The following is a 19,738-nucleotide window of genomic DNA, read 5'->3' as shown; positions in this document are numbered from 1 at the left end:
CATTTGTTGAATAACAGTAATACAAAAAAGATATTGTTACTAAATTATGTCATGGTGCATCATACACCGTCCCCCTTTAAAAATTGCTTGCAGGCTAATGCATAACATAGTCACTTTTCTGCACCAGAATATGTAATCAGCGTCTGAAGCGTATCGTCGACATCACCTGCCCTTTATCGTTTGCTAGCAATCTAAAGAACACATGATCACATATATTGCATTGCCTTGTACATTTTCTGCTCATCCCACCCCTTATGTAATACCCCGCGAGGGGTCTTTAAGGTAATAAAATGAAATGAAATGAAAGCGTGCAGCGCAAAAGCGGCTGGCCCTCTTGCAAAATATACTTTTTAAACATACAATACCATTAACACTATTTGTAGCAGAAATAATTTACCGAAACGTTTAATATTTGTATCGTTTAGGGCAGGAAACTGACTAGTATGAAAAGAAAAAAAATTGCATTCGCTTTATGATTATCTTTCAGTTTGAGGTTGCCGTCACAATGAAATTCAGAGACCATGTGAGCATGATAAAAATTGCAATTATGTCAAGATATGCACATTACGAAACTGAAGAAACATAGAAAACAAGTAAGCGATAAAATGAGGGAGTGTAATAAACAAAGATGTGTGACAGTATCATGTTTCCTCCTTCGCAGTGCTCCAAAATGAATGCAAGCTTATCAGGTTCAACACTGAATGTATGTAAAGGTGAGCCACGCGGGCGGTGACGGCACGAAAGCATGACATTTCGAGTTATAGGTAGGCGTCCATTTGTTGTCTTCATTTCTCTATTTGCATCTTTTTGATGCCAGGATTTTGACTCAATTATTTTTGGAAACGCCTTAAGAAACCAGAGATAGGCTGGCTGGTGGATTAGATTACAGTGATTGTACTAAGAGGCCCACAGGTGTTACGCATCGCCCGCGTCATCGGTGGTTCTAAGTCAGTCAATGCGACAAAAAAGACTGCTTACTATGCTAGCTTTCTAGCGAAATACCTGTTACAGCTCTGATTAACAATGCTAAAAAACGTAGGTTACAAAAGTATATGTCCCCACATCCTGCTCAGTTAAACTAAACTATTTTGGCATTGCTTACCGAAGGTGTTATACCTATTCGCGTAGGCTGTTCTTAAGAATACTAATAGTTTAGCATTGTTGGGCAACTTTCTCGCATATTATTATGTCGCACATTGCTTTTTATAATTGATGGAGGGTAAATTTTGCCTTGATTTGCGATCACTATTTAATCGAGAGGCCCCGACATTAGATTCTAGAAAATGGCGTAGCCTTGTTAGAATTATATGTTCGAGTAACCTTAACAGACATTTTGTGAAGCTAGGCCAACAGCCTGCTGACTGTCAGGTACACACACGCAAATAAAAACATGATATGCACGTAAAAATGAATGGCAAAATCAGTTTTTCCTACTTTTGGGCCTCTTCTTTGGACTGGAGCTCAAAGCTTTCGGCAGTGGTTTCAGCGCTGTTTGTAGGAAAAGCTTCGTTGGTGTAGCCGCTTTCCGGAGAGCCTGCGTTTTTCGTTGCACACCCAATGTTTACATGACCTTGACAGAAGACGTATTGAGTTCCATTCCAGAGGGGAAATGTAAAAACATATAGAGGAAGGACAGTAGCTACCTGGTGACGCGTTTCCTTTTCGAAACTCTTCATTAGTTGACTCGTCTAGTAATATTGACGAGTTCGCAGAGCGAACAATTAAAGTAAGCTTGGCACAACCACATAGACACTGCGCCTCACTTCACTGGCACGTGCTTTTACGTAAAGTAGTAGCAAGCGCAAGATATATGCTTATCACCTCGTTGAGTGTGGGCAGAGCGTGTTGCGAGCTATGCACGAGTGATAAGAGCTAGCTTGAATACTGCACGTACTCAGCTTTTGCTTACGCATATCCTGACTTCCTCTCGTGATGTGTTAGTATACTACGAAATTGCTTGGGGTTTGTTGAGCCCAAGAAAGACTTGCGTATAAGCACAGAAAACAAGTGTAAAGATGGTCGCTTCCTAGAGCTCGTCTGTTGCTTTGAGTCAGTGTTGCTGCCATTCTTTACATATCCAACAAGCGATCTGCGTTCTACTCTTGTGTGTTAGCTGTGCGAGTTGCTTCTCTCTCTCTTACTGTGATTTAAACACGTGCGAGAAGGGGGCTACAGGCCTCTCCGCGCCGCATGGATAAATTCAGAATCAAGTTGTTCCTGCCGACAGCTTCGAAATCAATATGGCTGCTTTTATCAACGCGGACTGCCCTGGAGCCGCATGCCGCAATGCAGAGATATGAATTGTTAAGGGTAGAAAAAGGATTGCCCGCCACTCACCACTCCTGAGATTCTCTTCGGAGTTTTTCTTGCAAATCTCGGCGACGACAGCATCTACGATGGGCAGCACCATGAGTGTGGTTGCCATGTTGCTCAGCCACATCGACAGGAACATCGAGGTGAGCATGAAGCCCAGAAGAAGCCTGCGGGTGTGGCAGCACACAGAGAGGTGAAGAAAGGGCAAACCAAGTACAAATAAACGCATTAAAACTTCCCTCAATATTTTTTGAGCAAAAATCGATTCTCTCTTTATCGGTACGTTCATGTTCGTCAAGCAGCAAAAGTCGCATTTATTTCGGATGGGAGAAAATGGCATTTGAAAAATTTCCCGCTACTTGATGCAAACTCGGGTCGTCTAGCAGAAAATGGCTCCCATGGCCACTGTTTTGATGTGGATGGCGGTGCAGCCTAGCCTTCGGGGTAAGTGGTGGTATATGCATCTATGCACTGCTGCTTTTGTTGCAATATTGACGGGTGGTATCAACACTGGCGCATCGCTTTTTTTTTTGTTGCCATTTCTGCGTTTTTAAAAGATCTATGTTTAGCGAAAGCAGCATCTTTGGCTTTTGAATGCGGTAATATATCTATGCAGGCCACCTACGGTTCGCCAGCATCGACCTTGGAAATATGGGCTTGATAAAGCAAAACTTCCAAATGCTGGCTTGGGAAAAAAAGAGAGAAACGTGCGCATAACTGAAAATCCATAATTGTGTGGCCATTATTTCGTCAAGGCTATTCAATGCCTTACTTCTTCATTCTTTACAAAGGTCCAGAAACATCTCACAAAGTTTTCATAGCATACAGCTGCAAGCGGACGCCAGAATTCCTATAGTTCCGTCCGCAACACCGAAAACATCATACATGGGAAGGCCTTCGATCCATCTATACAATCGCATTACGCCTACTTTCTGAGACTCTATCCTTGATTGCATCTCATACTGCAGCTATCAACGCATCTTAGGTTTGTGCACTGGAACTCGGACAACTCGATCTGTTTTTCCTCCGTTTAACTTTCTCGGCAAGTGTCCCTCTATAGGGCCGCAGAATCTCATAATCTACGAGGCACCAGTTGAGCCTGATCTGTCACCTGCAGCTCACCACAAAGTCTTCGTGCCGATGATGAGGAGAATGCGAAGAGCAATCCTATAGTGAAGGTTGCAGTTCTCTACCGCTGCGGCGATGATCATCCCTGCCAGGTACATCATGATGACATCCTGCAAGTAGCAATGCACTGCGGCAATATACTCTTTTTGACGACTTGGCCTGCGATGTAAGCACATATACTTCTTAGTGACTCATTAATACTGTAGACATGCTGCTATACAGTGCTCTTACGTACTTATCAGCCACAAAAGTTCGCTGCGTACGGATGTGGGGATAAAAATATGTCGATTCGCTAACTTGACGTATGTAAGGCGATCGAGAGAAATGTCTGAAAGTGTGTAGGAGAGCGCGTGTTCCAATAGCTGATAACATAATCAGGCGGCTGGGGCACGAGACAGTACATTTTTCCTCTGGAAAGCGAATACACAGGGCAGACAAGCAACAAAGAAATGATCCATAAATTACCCCGGCACCTTCACCCCTGCTTCCCCCGAATACGACTGCAGGACTTTGACTACCACTCTTCTGATTGATCTGTACACTACAGTGCCACCATAGCTTTAGGAGCTTTCTCGGCCTAACCATTGCTGTTAATTTGTCAGCGTCTACGTGAGCCATAAGCTCTTTTAATGATGCTCCCGATCGCACCGCTGCCTTCGTGACCCCTCAACCTCCAAATATCGAATTCTGTTGTGAGTTTCTTCATTATGTGCTGGTGCGTGCTTCTATGTCAGCTTTTAAAGTTCTCGTTCATATGACTGACTGCTTTATGCGCAATTTTGTACTGTTTTTATTTCGTTATATTATAGTCACCTACAGTACATTGCATGAAATGCTTTTTTGTGCAGTTTGCTTCCTATATAAGCCCCCCCCCTCCCCATATTATTAGAAGCCTTTCAGTAAAATAAATAAATAAACAAACAAACAAATAAATAAGACATTACCGCGAAGAACAATCTTTTCGTTATAGCAATGCAATTATTTTAAACATCTCTTTCGGAATCCTGATCACCACGAGGTCCCTTAGGCCTCGCTGATTTAGAGGTGTCCACTCACTTGCACTAACGAGTGAAATGCCACATACTACTAAAACGATATCGACGTAGGCGGCTGGAACTGTGTTAATGGCACTGTACTCCTCTGAGTCAGTGTCGGGCAAACACTACCACACCTTCATGTAAGGCGCCGTTGCGCTGGCCGTGTCCAGAACACCGAAAAGCGGGAACAGGCAAACAGGAAGCAGTGACGTCACAGAAAGGTGAACAACTTCGAACATCCAGTAAACCGCCATGAGCAGGATCACATAGGCACATCGCGTCTCCTGAAAAGGAAGGAAAATGCACCATTTAGTCGGGGTCACCTGCACAGCAACACTACACGAATCATTCAGTGGCGCATCTACAGCTAAGCTCAAAGGTCAGGAGTGAAAGTGATGCCACAATTATGATGTAGCTGTTTTAAATCACGTATAACTAAATGCACATTATTACTCGAGACAGCACTCAAATGCATTGAAAAGTTCCGAATAAGAAGCAAGCAAGCTTAGCACGTGAGAAAAGGGCAGCGCTGCGCAAAAAGTAGAGACCACGCGAATTGACAAAGCTGTATTCCGGCATTTTCTGACAGTGCAGCGGCTATTTTGAAGATCTGAATAGGATACCCCCCCCCCCCCCCCCCCTCCCCTCCTCCTTTTGTCTCATGACGTGCTTGCCTGAGTACGTTACTCAGGCGCGCATTTTTATACAGGAAAACAGCAATCGTAGCCGATCGCTTGCTCTAGCTCTCCACTTTTGCACAGCCCTGTACATTTGCATCGCAAAACAGGAAGGCTTGTCGTGCTGTGGATTGTTTGTTATCATCTGAGTCCGAAAGAAGCCAAATGTTCTGGGAGGAAGAAGAAGTGCAGGGAACATAGGAGGGAATAATTCCAGTAATAATACATGTGTACAAAATCGAGTACAAATTGATGAAATCACCCACCGCGGTGGCTCAGTGGTTAAGGCGCTCGGCTACTGAACTGGGGTACGCGAGTTCAATCCCAACCATGGTGGACGCGTTTCAATGGAGGTGAAAAGCGAAATCCGTTCATGTGTTGTGAAATGTCAGTAAATCTAGGTTAGTGCGAACATTAAGTGTCCGGTTGCGTTTGCGTCCGAAGAGCTTTTCATTTTTAAAACCTTCGCTAAGTTATGCGCGACAAAACGTATATCAGTCACGCTTTTCATCTTTATCGGATGTTGTACTTGAGTTAGTCTTTTGACATTGCACGTTCCAGGGAAGATTCAAAAGAACAAATAAAGAAAACAAAACGGCCAAGATACGTTCACGTATAGTAAAGTTACGTAATCGATGTGTGATGTGCTAGCTCGTTTACGAACCTGGAGAGTACCCTCGTATACATCCTCGTTATTCCGTTTTGTTTTCTAGGCGTGCCTTGCTTTCAAATTGATTTTGCATTGCTTCCTAAAGGTATTTTGGAATAATTCAAGTAATTCAAATATTACTTCATTCAACAAGTGCCTTGTTTAAAACTTGCTTTCGAGACTTTAATAAAGCGGTCAACGATGGTGCTTGTATGCTAGGCGGTAGATCCGAATCTAGCTAGGTCTGGGTAAATTTTTATTTATCCTTCAAATTCGGAGCGAAGATATGGCGGTGAAGGCCGTTGCTTCGCCACTGCTTTTAATTTAGGCCTTTTAATGATTCAAAATATGTTATACTTTTGTTATAATAGATGAACACCGTTGGCGCAGATCTTTTTGTTCGCTGTTGACACTGTGACTGTTCCCAATTAAAAATTTTTGCATTGTAGTTGAGGACGTAAATGTGCATCAAGGGTGTACAGCTGTTACGTAATGACGACTGACACCTTGCAGGAGCAACAGCAGTATCTCAATGATATCTTTGTCATCTCGATCTCACAAGCGCACAAATTGATCATTTGCATGTGCAAGGTCCTTATGATAACTTTAACTCTTTTTTAGATGCTCCATGAGCATATTTTCCACATACTCAATTTATTTACGCTATGTAATTTGTATAGCTAAGTGAACTGCCGAGAACTATGTACAGGGGTAATCAAAAGTTCCCAGGCCACAGGGTCTGCTTCTGAGAAGCATAGTCAGGTAGCTATGGCGTGCCCAAATCTCAAAATATCTGTGGATGATATAAGAAACATTATTCTAACCTCTGAGATAACTGATAGCTTTATTGGGATCTAAAGTGCCGGACTATGCAGATCAGAAGCAGAACCTGTGGTCTGGAAACTTTTGACAGCCGCTGTGTACATATCTGCAAATATAAGTGGTCTTTTTTAATTGATTATGCAGAATTGTTATGGCCTATGCGGAACACTTAATGTTCAAACTCGGCGTTGACACACCACCATAACATTTTTTCCCACAATTTTCTTTTTTCGAAAAGTGTATTTTGCGTCCAACTTGTTCCGCTTTGAGTCGTATTCCTACTGTATTACAAACCTCCGGAAAGTGTACCTTATGCACAGAGTGACAAAAGCAGCCTGCGCGGCTTATTTTCTTCTTTAAATTAGGCGCCTTAAATTAAAGAGCAACGCAACACTCGCCTTGCTGTCCTGGAAGATGAGCAGGGGAGAGAGCAGAACGGGCGCCAGTAGCGCCAGGACGCGCCGCCAATGGCAACGCAGGAACCACAGTACACGCTTTGTTGCGGCAAGGCAGTCGCCGCTCGGAGCCGCCATGCCGTCTGTCCGTGGTGGTTGTTGGGGCGGCGGGGGTAACGTACCAAGAGGATGAGACTCAGAGGCGTTTTCGATCTCTTCGTCGGTGTGGTGGCGATTTCGAGCACAGACTACGTGCACCGGTCCTCCCGGAGTCACTGGGCCGAGCCTCAGGCAATCTCCAGCAACACCGCACGCCACAGTGTCCGTCGGGTCAGTTTCGTCATCCTGTCTTGCCGGACTGTAACAAGGCTGGCCGTTTCGGAGACGACGCTGCACGTAGGACCACATCGAGACGATTTCTTGAATGCCGCAACGCTCTCTATCAATGCAGTTTTCAATATTGTGAGTGCAGCTTCATATCAGCGGCACACCTTTCAGGGAACGTCTACATAGACGCACTAGACGTCTCTGCGTCTTTACATACGGAAATTGACGTAAACTAGCTCCATCGTGCGACTACACCACTTGACAAAGAGGAAATACGGATTGCAGCAGCCAGGCGATTCCGCAGAAAATGCGTCAGGAGAGCTGCAGATCTTCAAGAACGATGCACAAAGGGAGCGATCTACCTAGGTCAGAAAGTAGCTGACTCCCCTCGCGTGACAAGAAACGGGCTGAATGGGCCGCAAGCGTTCGGCTGCAGCAAACGCAGCGAGCGGGCCCGATGAAAGTAAACTTGCGGCGCCCGTGAAGGCTTGCAAGCGGCACGATACGAGCAACCGGGCTGCCTCGGGGGCAGTCGTCTCTAGGCAAGGCGAACTGGACAGGTCGCGTCTGTACGCGCATTCCGTTCACGCTTCTACGCGACTGGCGACGTCAGGTATGCGTTGAGGAGAGGCGGTTGCCTTCGGCAGTGCAGTGGCGAGCGCGACTTCCTTGATAGACTACTCCGCCCATGAATCGCAATTTGCCGCTTCTATGCTCGGCTTCCATGTGTTTGCTGCCTGCTCTTTTTTCTTTTCTTTTTTTTTTCATTCTTCAGGTCCGTATTTCACCGCGTCAAGATCTCAAACTACGCGAGAAAACATTAAAAAGAAAATCAAATTTCGAATTCGTGAAGTGTATAACCACCGACAGCGAGCACTCTGCCTCGTACCCAACTTATAACAGCTCTAAACATTTCCAAAAGATCAAAATTGCACTATTTATGCGTTTGACAGTGCACTACACAGTCTGATAAAGGGTGAATATTTAATGTGTTTAGTGAGTTAACAACGACGACTGCTTCTCAGTAAACGCAGAACCATTAGGTTAAATTGATAAAGAAAATAGACAAAAGAAAAATGCATGTCTCTCCGACCTCAGTGGAAAGTCAAACGAAGGCGAACGCATAATATTTGGAAAGAAGAGAAGTCACTGTGAGAAAGAGGAAATGAAGCCGTAAAAGGCTTTAACTAAGCAGCTTTCAGGATGAGTGGGCCAGGTAAAACGTATGGCTTCGCAACGAAGAGGGCAGAAATATCGCTTAATATAGCGAACTAACACTAAAAGGAAGCAGTTCGATTTCTTTCTCCCTCTTGTTCGTGCACGTGTGTGCGGATGCGCCTCATCAGCAGACTTTCACAATAGGATTTCCTTGCAGCTTCGTGCACGTGGCAGCTACCTGCCATCCTTGGGAGATCTTTTTACTAGGCGTTCGTTCTGTGCAGTACGTGGCTTAGAATACAGGTGACCGAATGGTCACGCAAGCAAAAGGAGTTGTCCTTTCCCTCAAAACTTCTTGAGGGAAAGGGCAAGAGCGGTGGGTGCGAGACGGCGGCAGAGAACGCGAATCTACAGTGGCGGTCGCTATAGCTAGGGCTGTACAGCTACCATTGAGTAAGATAACCGTAAAGTATAGGGGCACACCCATAGGTCCCCAGCGGCCGACTTTGGCTCTCAACGCATATAGCGGAGTCAGTGAACCGCGCAATCTGGGAAGTCACAATTAACTTTTAGTTGCATTTTTTCGTATGCGGCTTTTCGCATTCCTTCTTTGAATAATTCATGGTCTATACGCTTTACTGAAGTTGTGTGTTTCAAAACGGCTGAAAGCGTTGCCATTGAGGCAGCTTTACTGAACTTTATTAGCGCAGACATATTAATTCGCATTTCAAGCACTTCTTAAGCTGAATGGGACCATTGATGCTAGTTAATAATGCGGGTAAGGAATTTCATTAATTACAGGTTTTTAGAATAAATGATTGTTCACATGTCACCGTATTGCTATGGTGGAGTGAGACCTTTTTTTCGTGATTACGGCGATGAGAAATGGAGGTTGTTGGTTGCATGCTGCGCGTACGGACCATGCACAGGGCCTATAGTTCGTAAAAACCTAATTTAAAGCGTTAACCTTTATTCACTTAACTAGTTACTGAGTTTCGCACCATAAGCGGATACGGCAAGATACTGTGCGCCGACGGTTTGTTATCTTGACGAGAGCGCCGGCGGTTGCGGCCTATCAGGTGAACTTGGCTGCGGGCCAGCTCGCTTCGTCGTTACTTGTATGTCTACAACCCTGACAAAATGCTCAAAGGGTGCATGGCAGGCGCAATAGTTTACGCGTTTTCAGGATCATGCAGTCGTTTGTGAAGTCGGAGTTCGCGCGAATATTGGTTGCTGTTGGAATTCCTTCAAGGAAATAAGTTTGAAAACCCCAGCCTTTGATCGCTGAGCATTTGCTCCAGTTTTCGCACACATCACTTGTTCGCACTTTTGTTCGCTTGCTCATCCCATTTGTTCACTATCCCGCTATCCCACGGGCACTTAGGATCGCAATCGGTAACGATCGTGATTTAAGTTTCAAGCGCGGTCGAGATGGACCGTGCTACACGTGCTGCTCCACTCCTATCGACAAGTTATATCGCTACACGAGAGATGGCGACATCAGGATTTGTTTGTTATATAAAAATACAAGCTTGATTAACAATTTGTTTTACGTTTTCTGATCACAGCTTCAGTGGACGAGTAGAAGTTGTATCAACCAATGAGCACGCAGGAAGGGCACTAGACGACTAGACACGCGGATTGTGGCAAGCGGGACGGAGTCCGAATGTTTGTTTACCACTGCAAAACCACGCACGGGGTGCCGAGAGTTTTAACATAGTTTTGGAGTTAAAATCACATAAATTAAAGTCAACGTTATTTATTTTTAAATTGTATGTTTTATAATAAACTTTTTTTAGTAATCCTTATATCTATTTGGTATATTTGATTAATGCCTGCGTACGAGGGTGGCAACTACAGCTCGACAGCAGTCGAGCTGGTAGATTAGATAAAGTGCTATAGCATAGAGAAACATACCTAAGTTTTAGTAGTAACTTTTTTAGTAATCCTTATATTTATTTGGTATATTTCATTAATGTCTGCGTACGAGAGTGGCAACTACAGCTCGACAGCAGTCGAGCTGGTAGATTAGATAAAGTGCTATAGCATAGAGAAACATACCTAAGTTTCTGTATGGTGGTAGAGCAGGATCGTGAGTGATCGCAATTGAATTCGCTGTGTAGGAATGTCGGATCTGCATCGAGCTCGATTTCTATCGATTTGATCACGGTCCGAAGTGCCCGTGTGACAGTGGCAATATACTTATTTGTGTGATATATAAGGGGTTAGCGGCGCTGTCTCATTTCCTTGGTTAAAGAAGTGCTAAAGAATGCCGCGAGGCTTTCTTTATCTTCTTCCGTTCGCCACAGCGAACGCGGGCATGCTTTCCCTGCCATGGTTAGGACAACTAAAGTGAAAAAAGCTGGGGTCCAGAGACTCTGCGATGGAATAATCATGACTTAATGGTCGGGTAATGTGCTCCTCACTCCACCTCATTGTAACGTAAAGTGCAACTTCAACCTTTTATTTGCCACGTTGTTAGAAGTAAAATACAATAGTAGTATTAACAAGCCAAAAAATTATTCTGGACTTATCCTCTGCGGTAAAGTAGCGCTACGGTGATTCTTCCGGCGATGACGGAGAAACAGCTCATGCCACGCCAATGGCTTCCACGGCAGAAACGTGCCGTGCGATATCAGCTTACTGCTATCGCAACGGCGCCGTTCATGTATGTATTTTTCCCGGTTAAGAGGAGTGTAGCCGATACTTTATCAGGTCACTTGCGTCCAGTTCCTCGCCCGTGCAGTGTAAACTAAATATTCTTACACCGTGGCCGTGACACACCCGGCGCGCACGTTTGCTGCACTAGTTTCTTCCCGAGCTGTCCAGGAATAACAGATGACGGTGTCGTAAATTGTCGGGGTGAGGTGCAGCTCGATTATTAGAAATCCTTCATCGAGGCATAGCTGACCGGTGCTGGTGCCATTGTGGTGAATTTGTAAGTGCAAACGATGATGACGGCGCTGCACAGCCATAAAATGAGGAACTCTTGAAGGCAAATTAAGAGCACCCTCCGGCAGCCAGGAACTTGACGAAGACTGTGACAAAGAGGCGAGCATATGACCAGCTTCCGTCAATGCTTAAAATACGAATAACAATAGTTACAACTCGTTCCTGCAGCAGATAACTGGCAGCTTCAAAGGTCTAGCGAGGTTCCAATGACCGTGGTAGAGAGTTTATAGAAAGCATTGGGCAGGACCTGCTTTGGAGACTTAGACGCGCATAACTTGCCCCTAAAGTTGACTTTTATCCTGTTCCACTTCTCGCCCTAAGCAAACATCCATTTGGGAGACTAAAAGCTTCGAAAACAATGACGTCAGGATTGGCCATCCAATTCATTGCAAGTGGATCAGTGTGTAATGTTTTTGCTCATATACTGAGATTCAAGCCTCAGCAGCAGAGCTCAAGATGTAGTATGCATGTGCAGATGTACTAACTCCGTAAAATTATTGATGTTTTTACATTATTCATACTAAATAATGTTATTTATTGGCAACATTTGCATTCTATACCGGCTGCAGTCTGTAAGCGGCTATGGTCTTGACTACTGAGCACAGTATCGCTGGTTCAAGTCTGGGTTTAGAGGGCGCATTTGGCCGGAAGTGAAATCAAAAATATTTATATACTAAGAATTCCAGGCACATTAGTGGACCCCATACGAACAAAACAAGTCCTTCTCCATTGTGTACATCTGTCCTCTTATTGCATAGGCTCATAAAATTATTCATTAATCAACCCTTGTTTTCTCCTAATACAAACGCTTTTCACTGGCGTTGTTGTATAGCATACTAGACGATAAAGCCAATATATGGGTAAGACTGCACTCGACGTGAGTCATTTTGAACTTTGAACTGACCTGGACGGGAGTTGTAGAAAAAAAATATCACTGAAAAAAAAAAAAAAAAAACCGAAGACGTTCGGGCAAAGAAAAATGCTCCTGCGTGAAAAAAAAACTTCGGTAACACCGGTAGCAAAATATTGCACCCCTTTGGACTTTCTTGACTTCGTGAAAAGATGTAAGCAGGAAGTATTTGCGGAATCACGCCCAAAGCAGTTCATTCAGAGATTCCGTTGAAGCGAATAATGGAACCAGCTCTCCTCGGCCACCTGCCTTCCTCTGCCAATGCATATTTAATAGACTCCCTGCATGTATCCGCTATTTATTCACTTCCATGTCAACGGGAGGAATCGCTGTAGCATGCAGTAGACGCTTATAGCATACCGGAGACGTACTAGCGCAGACGTATACCGATTTACTGGACGTCTACAGCGTACGCTCAGTGGCCACACCTCTGCGCACAGGAGTCCGGTAGGTTTGCATATATCTACGTTTGTACAGATCCTTCAGAGGTACAAGACGTCAATGGATTTACACTAGTTTAGATAGCTGTGGTCCGTTATGCTTCGTAGTCTTTTATTTCAGGCTTCCACATTATTCTTATTTCTGTGTCTTCCATCAAGAATGGATGCTGCAGATCGCAGTGAGATACGTGGAGGGCATAATCTGCGAAGTTACATTGTTGTTACTTTGTTTACCCGCCTGTGGGTGCCCAGGATCACACACTTTGTACCAAGTAGTCTATTATATCTATAGACAGCCTTTCAATACACTCACGTCGTCTTCTACGTCGTCTAGCGGCAGGAAAGCGAGAGCATCCTCTTGAAGTTTTCTCCAGGTGCTTTGGTACAAAAAAAAAAAAATATTCTTTACGATAACATCTCCAATGTCTGCCTGGAGCATATTCATGGCCACCATTTCAAAGTCGCAAGTAACGGTAATAATAAACGAAAATCTGGAACCGATGCCATATCAAGGAGCAAAAAATTTTGAAAATGCGGGATATACCTACTGAACACTCACCCGCGCAAACTAATATCTTTAAATAAACTGCTTTATTGATTGGACGGTGGCTGCAGGATATTTGATGGCAGCCATTAAAGGACATTTATTTCTACTTCGCGAATAGGGACATTATTGCGGGGACGTTTTCATTTCACAAGGCCATTTTTTCCGGAGACGTTACAAGGAACGTTTATTTTCTGAAAACCAAACACAGGAGACAAATAAATCGTACCAGAGGCTAAAGTATTCGTTAACAGACCGTAGTGTGAACAAGCATTCAACTGAGCATTCAATTATCTAAAGCACGCGCCAGGTGTTGGGCCATTATGTCTCGCACGCTGCCTTGCTGATCTTATCTACGAAGCCATTCACTTCGTGATTCCGCAATAAACGTCTACCTCGGTCAGCAGCGTAAACACGAGGGCGCAATGGACAGATGTCGGTCTCGTCGCGTCATGGCTTGTATGCCACATGCGCAAGTCTACGCGGTTGGAGAGCATATACGATAAGCACGGTGACCTTTTATGACAGCCGTAACTGAGTCTTATGTTATCGTAAATTATTGGGGAATGTCTCGTGCAAACTTGGTGGAACAGCAGGGCAGCAATGTGCTCGTATGCTTTCTGAAACCATTGATCCCCGCTAAAATTTGCATGTAGGAGCTTGTCATTCATGAGAATTTTAATAACCTGGACGTGAGAAAGCAGTGATACGCGGGAAAGCACCGCTTTGAACTATATGGTACTATGCGGAGGACTACACTGCGGCTTCCCTGAATAGTGACTTGTGGTGAATTCCAATCACAGAACCAGAGCGGCCCGCACACTCCGCAACAGAGCGCCCGAATCCGGCGGAGAGCATGCGTTCCGACTCTGCGTTTCGAACACTCGTGCTCTGGTCGGAGCAAGTAGGTGGCGCTCGCGAACTGAAGGAGGAAAAACCCGTCATTACTAGTGCTTGTCTGCACTTCATGTACCACGGGCCGTATCGTCTGTTTTCAAACCTGTAACGTATCTAAGTTGTTTCCGCTGGTTCTTGAGATGTTGACATCAACAGTCTACGTGATAATTCCCTGCATGGTCTCACAGTCAAACGCAGGAGCACACGGTAAGAGTTCTTCGGCACTTTTTCGAATAAAACAGTCGCGGTGCGCCGTTTTCAGACGCCCAAAGCATAGCAGTAATTGAATGGCTTGGAGTTTACGAAATTTAAGCACATACAGACAGTTTTGTTGTCGCCCTTTGAAATGAGGCTGCTCTCTAACCCGCTGTCCCCAAGAAAAAGCACTAGTTCGAGACGGGAGATTGCATCGAAAGTGGCGGCAAGTACTGACCGTCTGCTAAAAAGCACGGAGGGCGGAACCTGCGCAGCTGAGACGACAAGCGAGCGGAAATGGAGAGAGCCGCTGAAGGAGTACATCACGCAAACATCCAACTGGTTCCGCCGATTTCGGCGGAGCTCTTTTGACTGCTCCGCGGAGCGATCTTGGCTCGATGATTGCTCCCCATCTGCGTTTGGAAGACGTGATCTGCGTTCCTGATCTGCGTCTGGAATACAGTTGCTCCGAAAAGAGCAGAAAACGTTGCTCTGGAAGTGTTCCAGCCCTGCAATTGGAATTCACCATTAAATATAAATGCGCTATATCATTCGCCTTTTCGCCTCCATCATAATAGGGTCGCCGCGAACTCTCAAGTCGTTGCTCAGCAGCCGAAGGTCGAAGCGAATGAGCCGCCGCAATGGGTAATGAATGTAGCCATACAACTGATATGGCTGACAGAGCTGCTGATTGTCTGTTGCCCAAGAAAAACAACTGAAGATTTAACTTTTCTAAATCTGTTAACAAAGTGAAAGTATGTCGTTTGCTGACATGTATTCGCGGTCAAGCGCGCGACGAGTCACGCGACCTGACACCGGTAGAGCGCATGCGCGGCGGATCCAGCTGCGACTGCGGCGGCAGACCCACCGCGGGGAGTGACGTGAATAGTCACATGACCCAGCCAGCGCAGCTCCAGAGCGGCTGAAGGGTGCTGAAGGTCAAATAGACTGAGTCGGCGAAACTGGCACAACATTTCGTAGTAAAACTTTCGGCTTAAAATGAAACAGTACCTTTGTAACTTTGCGTATTTTTACAGCAATAGATGTGTGGATGATTATCCTCAAGGTCACACTATGAGCCGTTGACGAGTGGCCGTTTTCACTGCCGTTACCTGGTGCTCCACAGAAAATGGTGTGAAGTGGCGTAATCATTTCATTCGAATTACACTTTTTCTCATTCTTTTCTTCATTGCTCCACGTCCTCTGATCGGAATTAGGCAGTGAGACGGGGGCATTAGAGCCGAATAAGATTGAAAGAAAGGAATGATGCCATAGTGGCCTTACATATGTTTCTTTTTTGTCTTCTATCTACTGCATAGTCTCAAGCGCCTGCTAAAAAAAGACTATTCCAAGGACTTATCAAGACCAGCTAGCCCGTCTTTCTACGTTAACAAGGACAGGAATTGTTGGTAAAATACCGGGTCTGTGTGAAAAAAATATATAAATGGACTAAATGCCGCCAAGGACAATTTTTTTTTTTTGTGGACTTGCTATCCATACTTTGAACAAATCGCACAACATTCTGGCGTATTCTCTCCCCTAAACAGAAGGCTAACTGGCTCGAATTTGTAAGTACCTACCGACGGCCACCAGCTGATACTAACCGTTGCGCAAAAGTTCTAAATGACTACTTTTTATCCGCGTTTTCGTCCAACAGCCTTGTTATGCCAACGACTTTACAAACCAATTGGCAAAAGGAGATGCCAGAAATTCAAATTAACCCTGAAGAAATCTCTAAAATAATCAATTCGCTGAAGCTCTCATCGTCCACAGGAAGTGACAAATTAACAGTAAGCTCCTCGTAAACACCCTTTCATTATCAAGCCAGATATTACACCTAACATTAAAACAATATTTACACACCGGAACCATTCCTCATGATTGGAAAATAACCCAAATTGTTCCCGCTTTCTAAACAGGTGACAGTGCATGCCCAGCTAAATATTGCCCAGTCTTCCTCGCTAGAAATCCTTCAAAGCTCCTTGAGCACATTATATCCTCCAACTTAATGTCCCAACTTGACTCAATAGACTTCTTTTATCCTCATCAGCATGGCTTCAGAAAATCACTCTCGTATGAGACGCAGCTGGCTGAATTCACCCAAGACACACTCAAGGATATGGACGAAAACTTCCAAATATACGCAGTTTTTATATGCTTTTCGAGAGCACTCAATCGCGTATCTCCATTACCTACATGCGAAACTTTCATGCCTCGGGATTTTCACGAATATGATAAACTGGATAGAACATTTCATCAAAGGGCGTTCACAGTTCACGTCTATCTGCGAATGACTTTCAATCACCGTTAACAGATGTGACGTCTAGTGTCCCTCAGGGGGCTGGTCTATCATCATTACTCTTCTTAATATATGTAAATAACCTGCCTTCTAAAATTATATATAAAATACAGCTGTTTTTAGATGACTGTGTTATTTAACATACGATCTTTAGCCTGGCTGATAATGTAGAATTACAACAGTACCTGACCATTATTGCATCATGTTGGGAAAAATAACAGATGTCTTTAAACCTTACTAAGTGCAAAACATTGTCTTTCACCCGCAAACACACCTTGACCGCCACACTTACAGCATTTCATCAGTCCCTATCAATCAACGTAGCATAATCCGACAAGTATCTTGGCGCACATCTTACGTCGTCACTTTCATGGGTCACTCACATTGAATCAACCTGCTCAGACGCTTCACGCTCACTTGGCTACCTGCGACGTAATCTTAAATCTGCTTCTCCTGAAATAAAACATATAGCGTACGAAACATTTGAACGTCCAAAGCTGGATTATGTATCATCCATCTTGCATCCATGGCAATCATATCTCACCATCGAATTGGAATCAATCCAAAATCATGCTGCTCGCTTCATTACTTCATGTTACTCACGAGAATCCAGTGTCACTTCCCTCAAGCAGTCCCTTCGCCTCTCAACACTCGAATCACGCTGTATCATTTCTCGCCTATGTTTATTTCACACATTTTACAATAATATCAAATCCACTACTTGGTAACTGCCCCACCAAGAACGTCTTCCCACCACAGACATAACCCGATAGCACGTATAAGCGGCCACACGTCTGCTTATAGCAACTCATCCTTCCCTAACGCAATAGCACTCTGAAATTTGCTGCCTAAGGACATCGGTTCATGCACTGATCGTAAAACATTCCGCGAAAAACTTAAAACTCATCTTACGTAGATCTCGGCTGTTTTGTATACTTTTTAAGAAGTTTTACCTTATAGAGTTGTACAATCCTCTGCTGAACTCTTACATGATCGTCGCAATACTCACGTGTGTTGCATTTTTTAGTTCCTTTTATTACATTTCTCTCTGTGATATATGTCCATTTTTTTTTCGCCATTTTCAAAGCAATATGTCCCCCTCACCCTTATGTAATGCCTTCGCGGGCTCTTAAGGAATGAATTAATGAAATGAAATTTTTCTCAGAAACTGTGCTCGGAAAAGACTACCTCTCATTTTTAACGCGAAAGCTCATCTATAGAGGCCACGTTGCGCCCAAAATCTGGCGTCGGCGCTGTGAGCGAAAAATGACAAGCATGCATGGTGCTGCTGATAGGGGGTAGCTGGTAGCTAGCATGACTGGCACTGATTCGATTTTTTTTCTTTTTTGCAGGTTAAGAAACAACATAATATCAGAAAGTTGGGAGGAGCTGTTAATTCAGGTTATTCATTAGAGGCGGGAAACTGGAATAAGAATCAACCTTTTAGTGTTCTTGGACGCTACACTCAGGCTACGCAGGCACGTTGTTTAGAGCGGGGATTTGTATGTCGGATGGTCGTCTACGCTATCGCGTCATACCTAACACCGGTGTCTTTTTTTATCCTTTTCAGGTATTGATTGCATTACATTCATCGGTGCGTCCATACTCTGACACGACAAACCGTTTCTCGAACTTCCAAGTAGAACTGTGCCTAAAAAAATAAAGAACAGCAAATCGATATTGAAACTGATTTTATGACCACAGACAACAAAACAAACAACGTGACATCACGTAGAGTATCGGAAAAGCACTCGAACGCACGTTGAATGGTGGAAATGAAGACTGAAAATCATGACTTAGATGAAATTCCGGAGACAGCCTAATAGCCCAATACTGGCGATCGTTTTGCACACTTTATACTGAGGCCGACAGTACACAGGGCGACTTGCGATTTCATCCTACTGAACTCTAGCTAACAGTGTCTTGCAATAATTAGGTTCGATGCTCACCAGTATGAGGTCATTATAAGATTATAAGACTGCACTTTCTCGAGCATTATAATATATTTGCCTAATAGCACATCTTGTAGCCGCAAATCTTAATACGATAGCCCTAGAGTCCCAATGGAAAGAAAACCTCATCGATGTCATGAAATTCGTTGAGTGGCTGAGATGCTGACGACGTCACAAGGGTACGCGACGTGGCGGAGCAATGATTAGTCGTCACCGCGTACATGGGTGACGTCTTTAAAACGCGTGGCCAAGTTTTCAGATGCAGTGGTCACGTGACATGGCCTAGAGCGATGGTGGAGGCAGTATGTATACATACTGCACAGCTCCGCGTATAAGGTTGTAATAAATCAACGCCGTCGGTCTGCCGGAGTGAAAGAACAATTCGAAGTCGCTGGGTTGGATCCACAACCTACTATTATTGCTGGAAAGAGTAAAACAAGTATGAGAGATGGGGAGGGGGATGCACTTAGGCTTCACCTTTAAGGGTACGCCGCGATAGCGTTGATGCCTGCAATCTGCGGATCACCTTTCGGTTCCTTCGCTTCATGTAGCTTCGGCTTGCCTAATTACTAATCACTTAATTTGTGCCTCTAATATCTTAAGATACCGCGTTACCCAGCTACAGGTCATTGGCTACTAACCAACATATAAAACCTCATTTTAACCAAGCCATATGAACGTGCCTGCGTGGTCTAGGAGTAGCGTCTCTGACTCGGCGTCCTAGACCACAGGAAGGTTGACTCCTGTTCCATCTTCCCACCTCAAACGAGCAACCTGAGTTGGCAACTCCTTTCAACTTTCTGACGTCATGCGATCTCGTTAAGTCTTACAAGCCACAGAGGGCTTGGTCATGTCAGCTAGGAACTTTCACTCTCTATAGCCATGTAACTTCCTTCTCCGAAAGCCATCATTGGCGACAAAGGGACAACGCTGGATTTCCTGCAGAACGGGGCCGTTACCGGCATCGCGTCAAGAGCTGGCGGATGCTAACCCCAAACCTTTAAATGTATGACGGGACTGCGTTAATGGCTACCATTAGCCGC

The 19,738-nt window shown here is 44.5% G+C and overlaps 1 protein-coding gene across 2 annotated transcripts in view; it reads right to left on the bottom strand.

The window, feature by feature from the left end:
- The window catches only part of LOC146197653 (Na(+)/citrate cotransporter-like), a 48,776-nt gene that overhangs the window by 13,860 nt on the left and 15,178 nt on the right, over positions 1-19,738 (bottom strand). Inside the window, exons 2-6 of one of the 2 annotated variants that reach the window (XM_084599560.1) lie at positions 7,025-7,411; positions 4,613-4,762; positions 3,436-3,551; positions 2,338-2,480; positions 1,435-1,534 (exon numbers count right to left, since the gene is read on the bottom strand). In XM_084599560.1, coding sequence (XP_084455686.1) covers positions 1,435-1,534; positions 2,338-2,480; positions 3,436-3,551; positions 4,613-4,762; positions 7,025-7,159 — 644 coding nt within the window. In that variant the 5' untranslated portion in view covers positions 7,160-7,411. The remainder of the gene's footprint in view (positions 1-1,434; positions 1,535-2,337; positions 2,481-3,435; positions 3,552-4,612; positions 4,763-7,024; positions 7,412-19,738) is intronic. The other variant, XM_084599559.1, reaches the window with a different exon arrangement.

Source organism: Amblyomma maculatum, chromosome 3 (assembly GCF_055883805.1).
Source record: "Amblyomma maculatum isolate TAMU_Amacu chromosome 3, ASM5588380v1, whole genome shotgun sequence".
In the NCBI taxonomy this organism is placed as follows: Eukaryota; Metazoa; Arthropoda; class Arachnida; order Ixodida; family Ixodidae; genus Amblyomma; species Amblyomma maculatum.
Note: the sequence above shows the minus strand (reverse complement) of the source record. Positions and strands in the feature narration are given on the sequence as shown.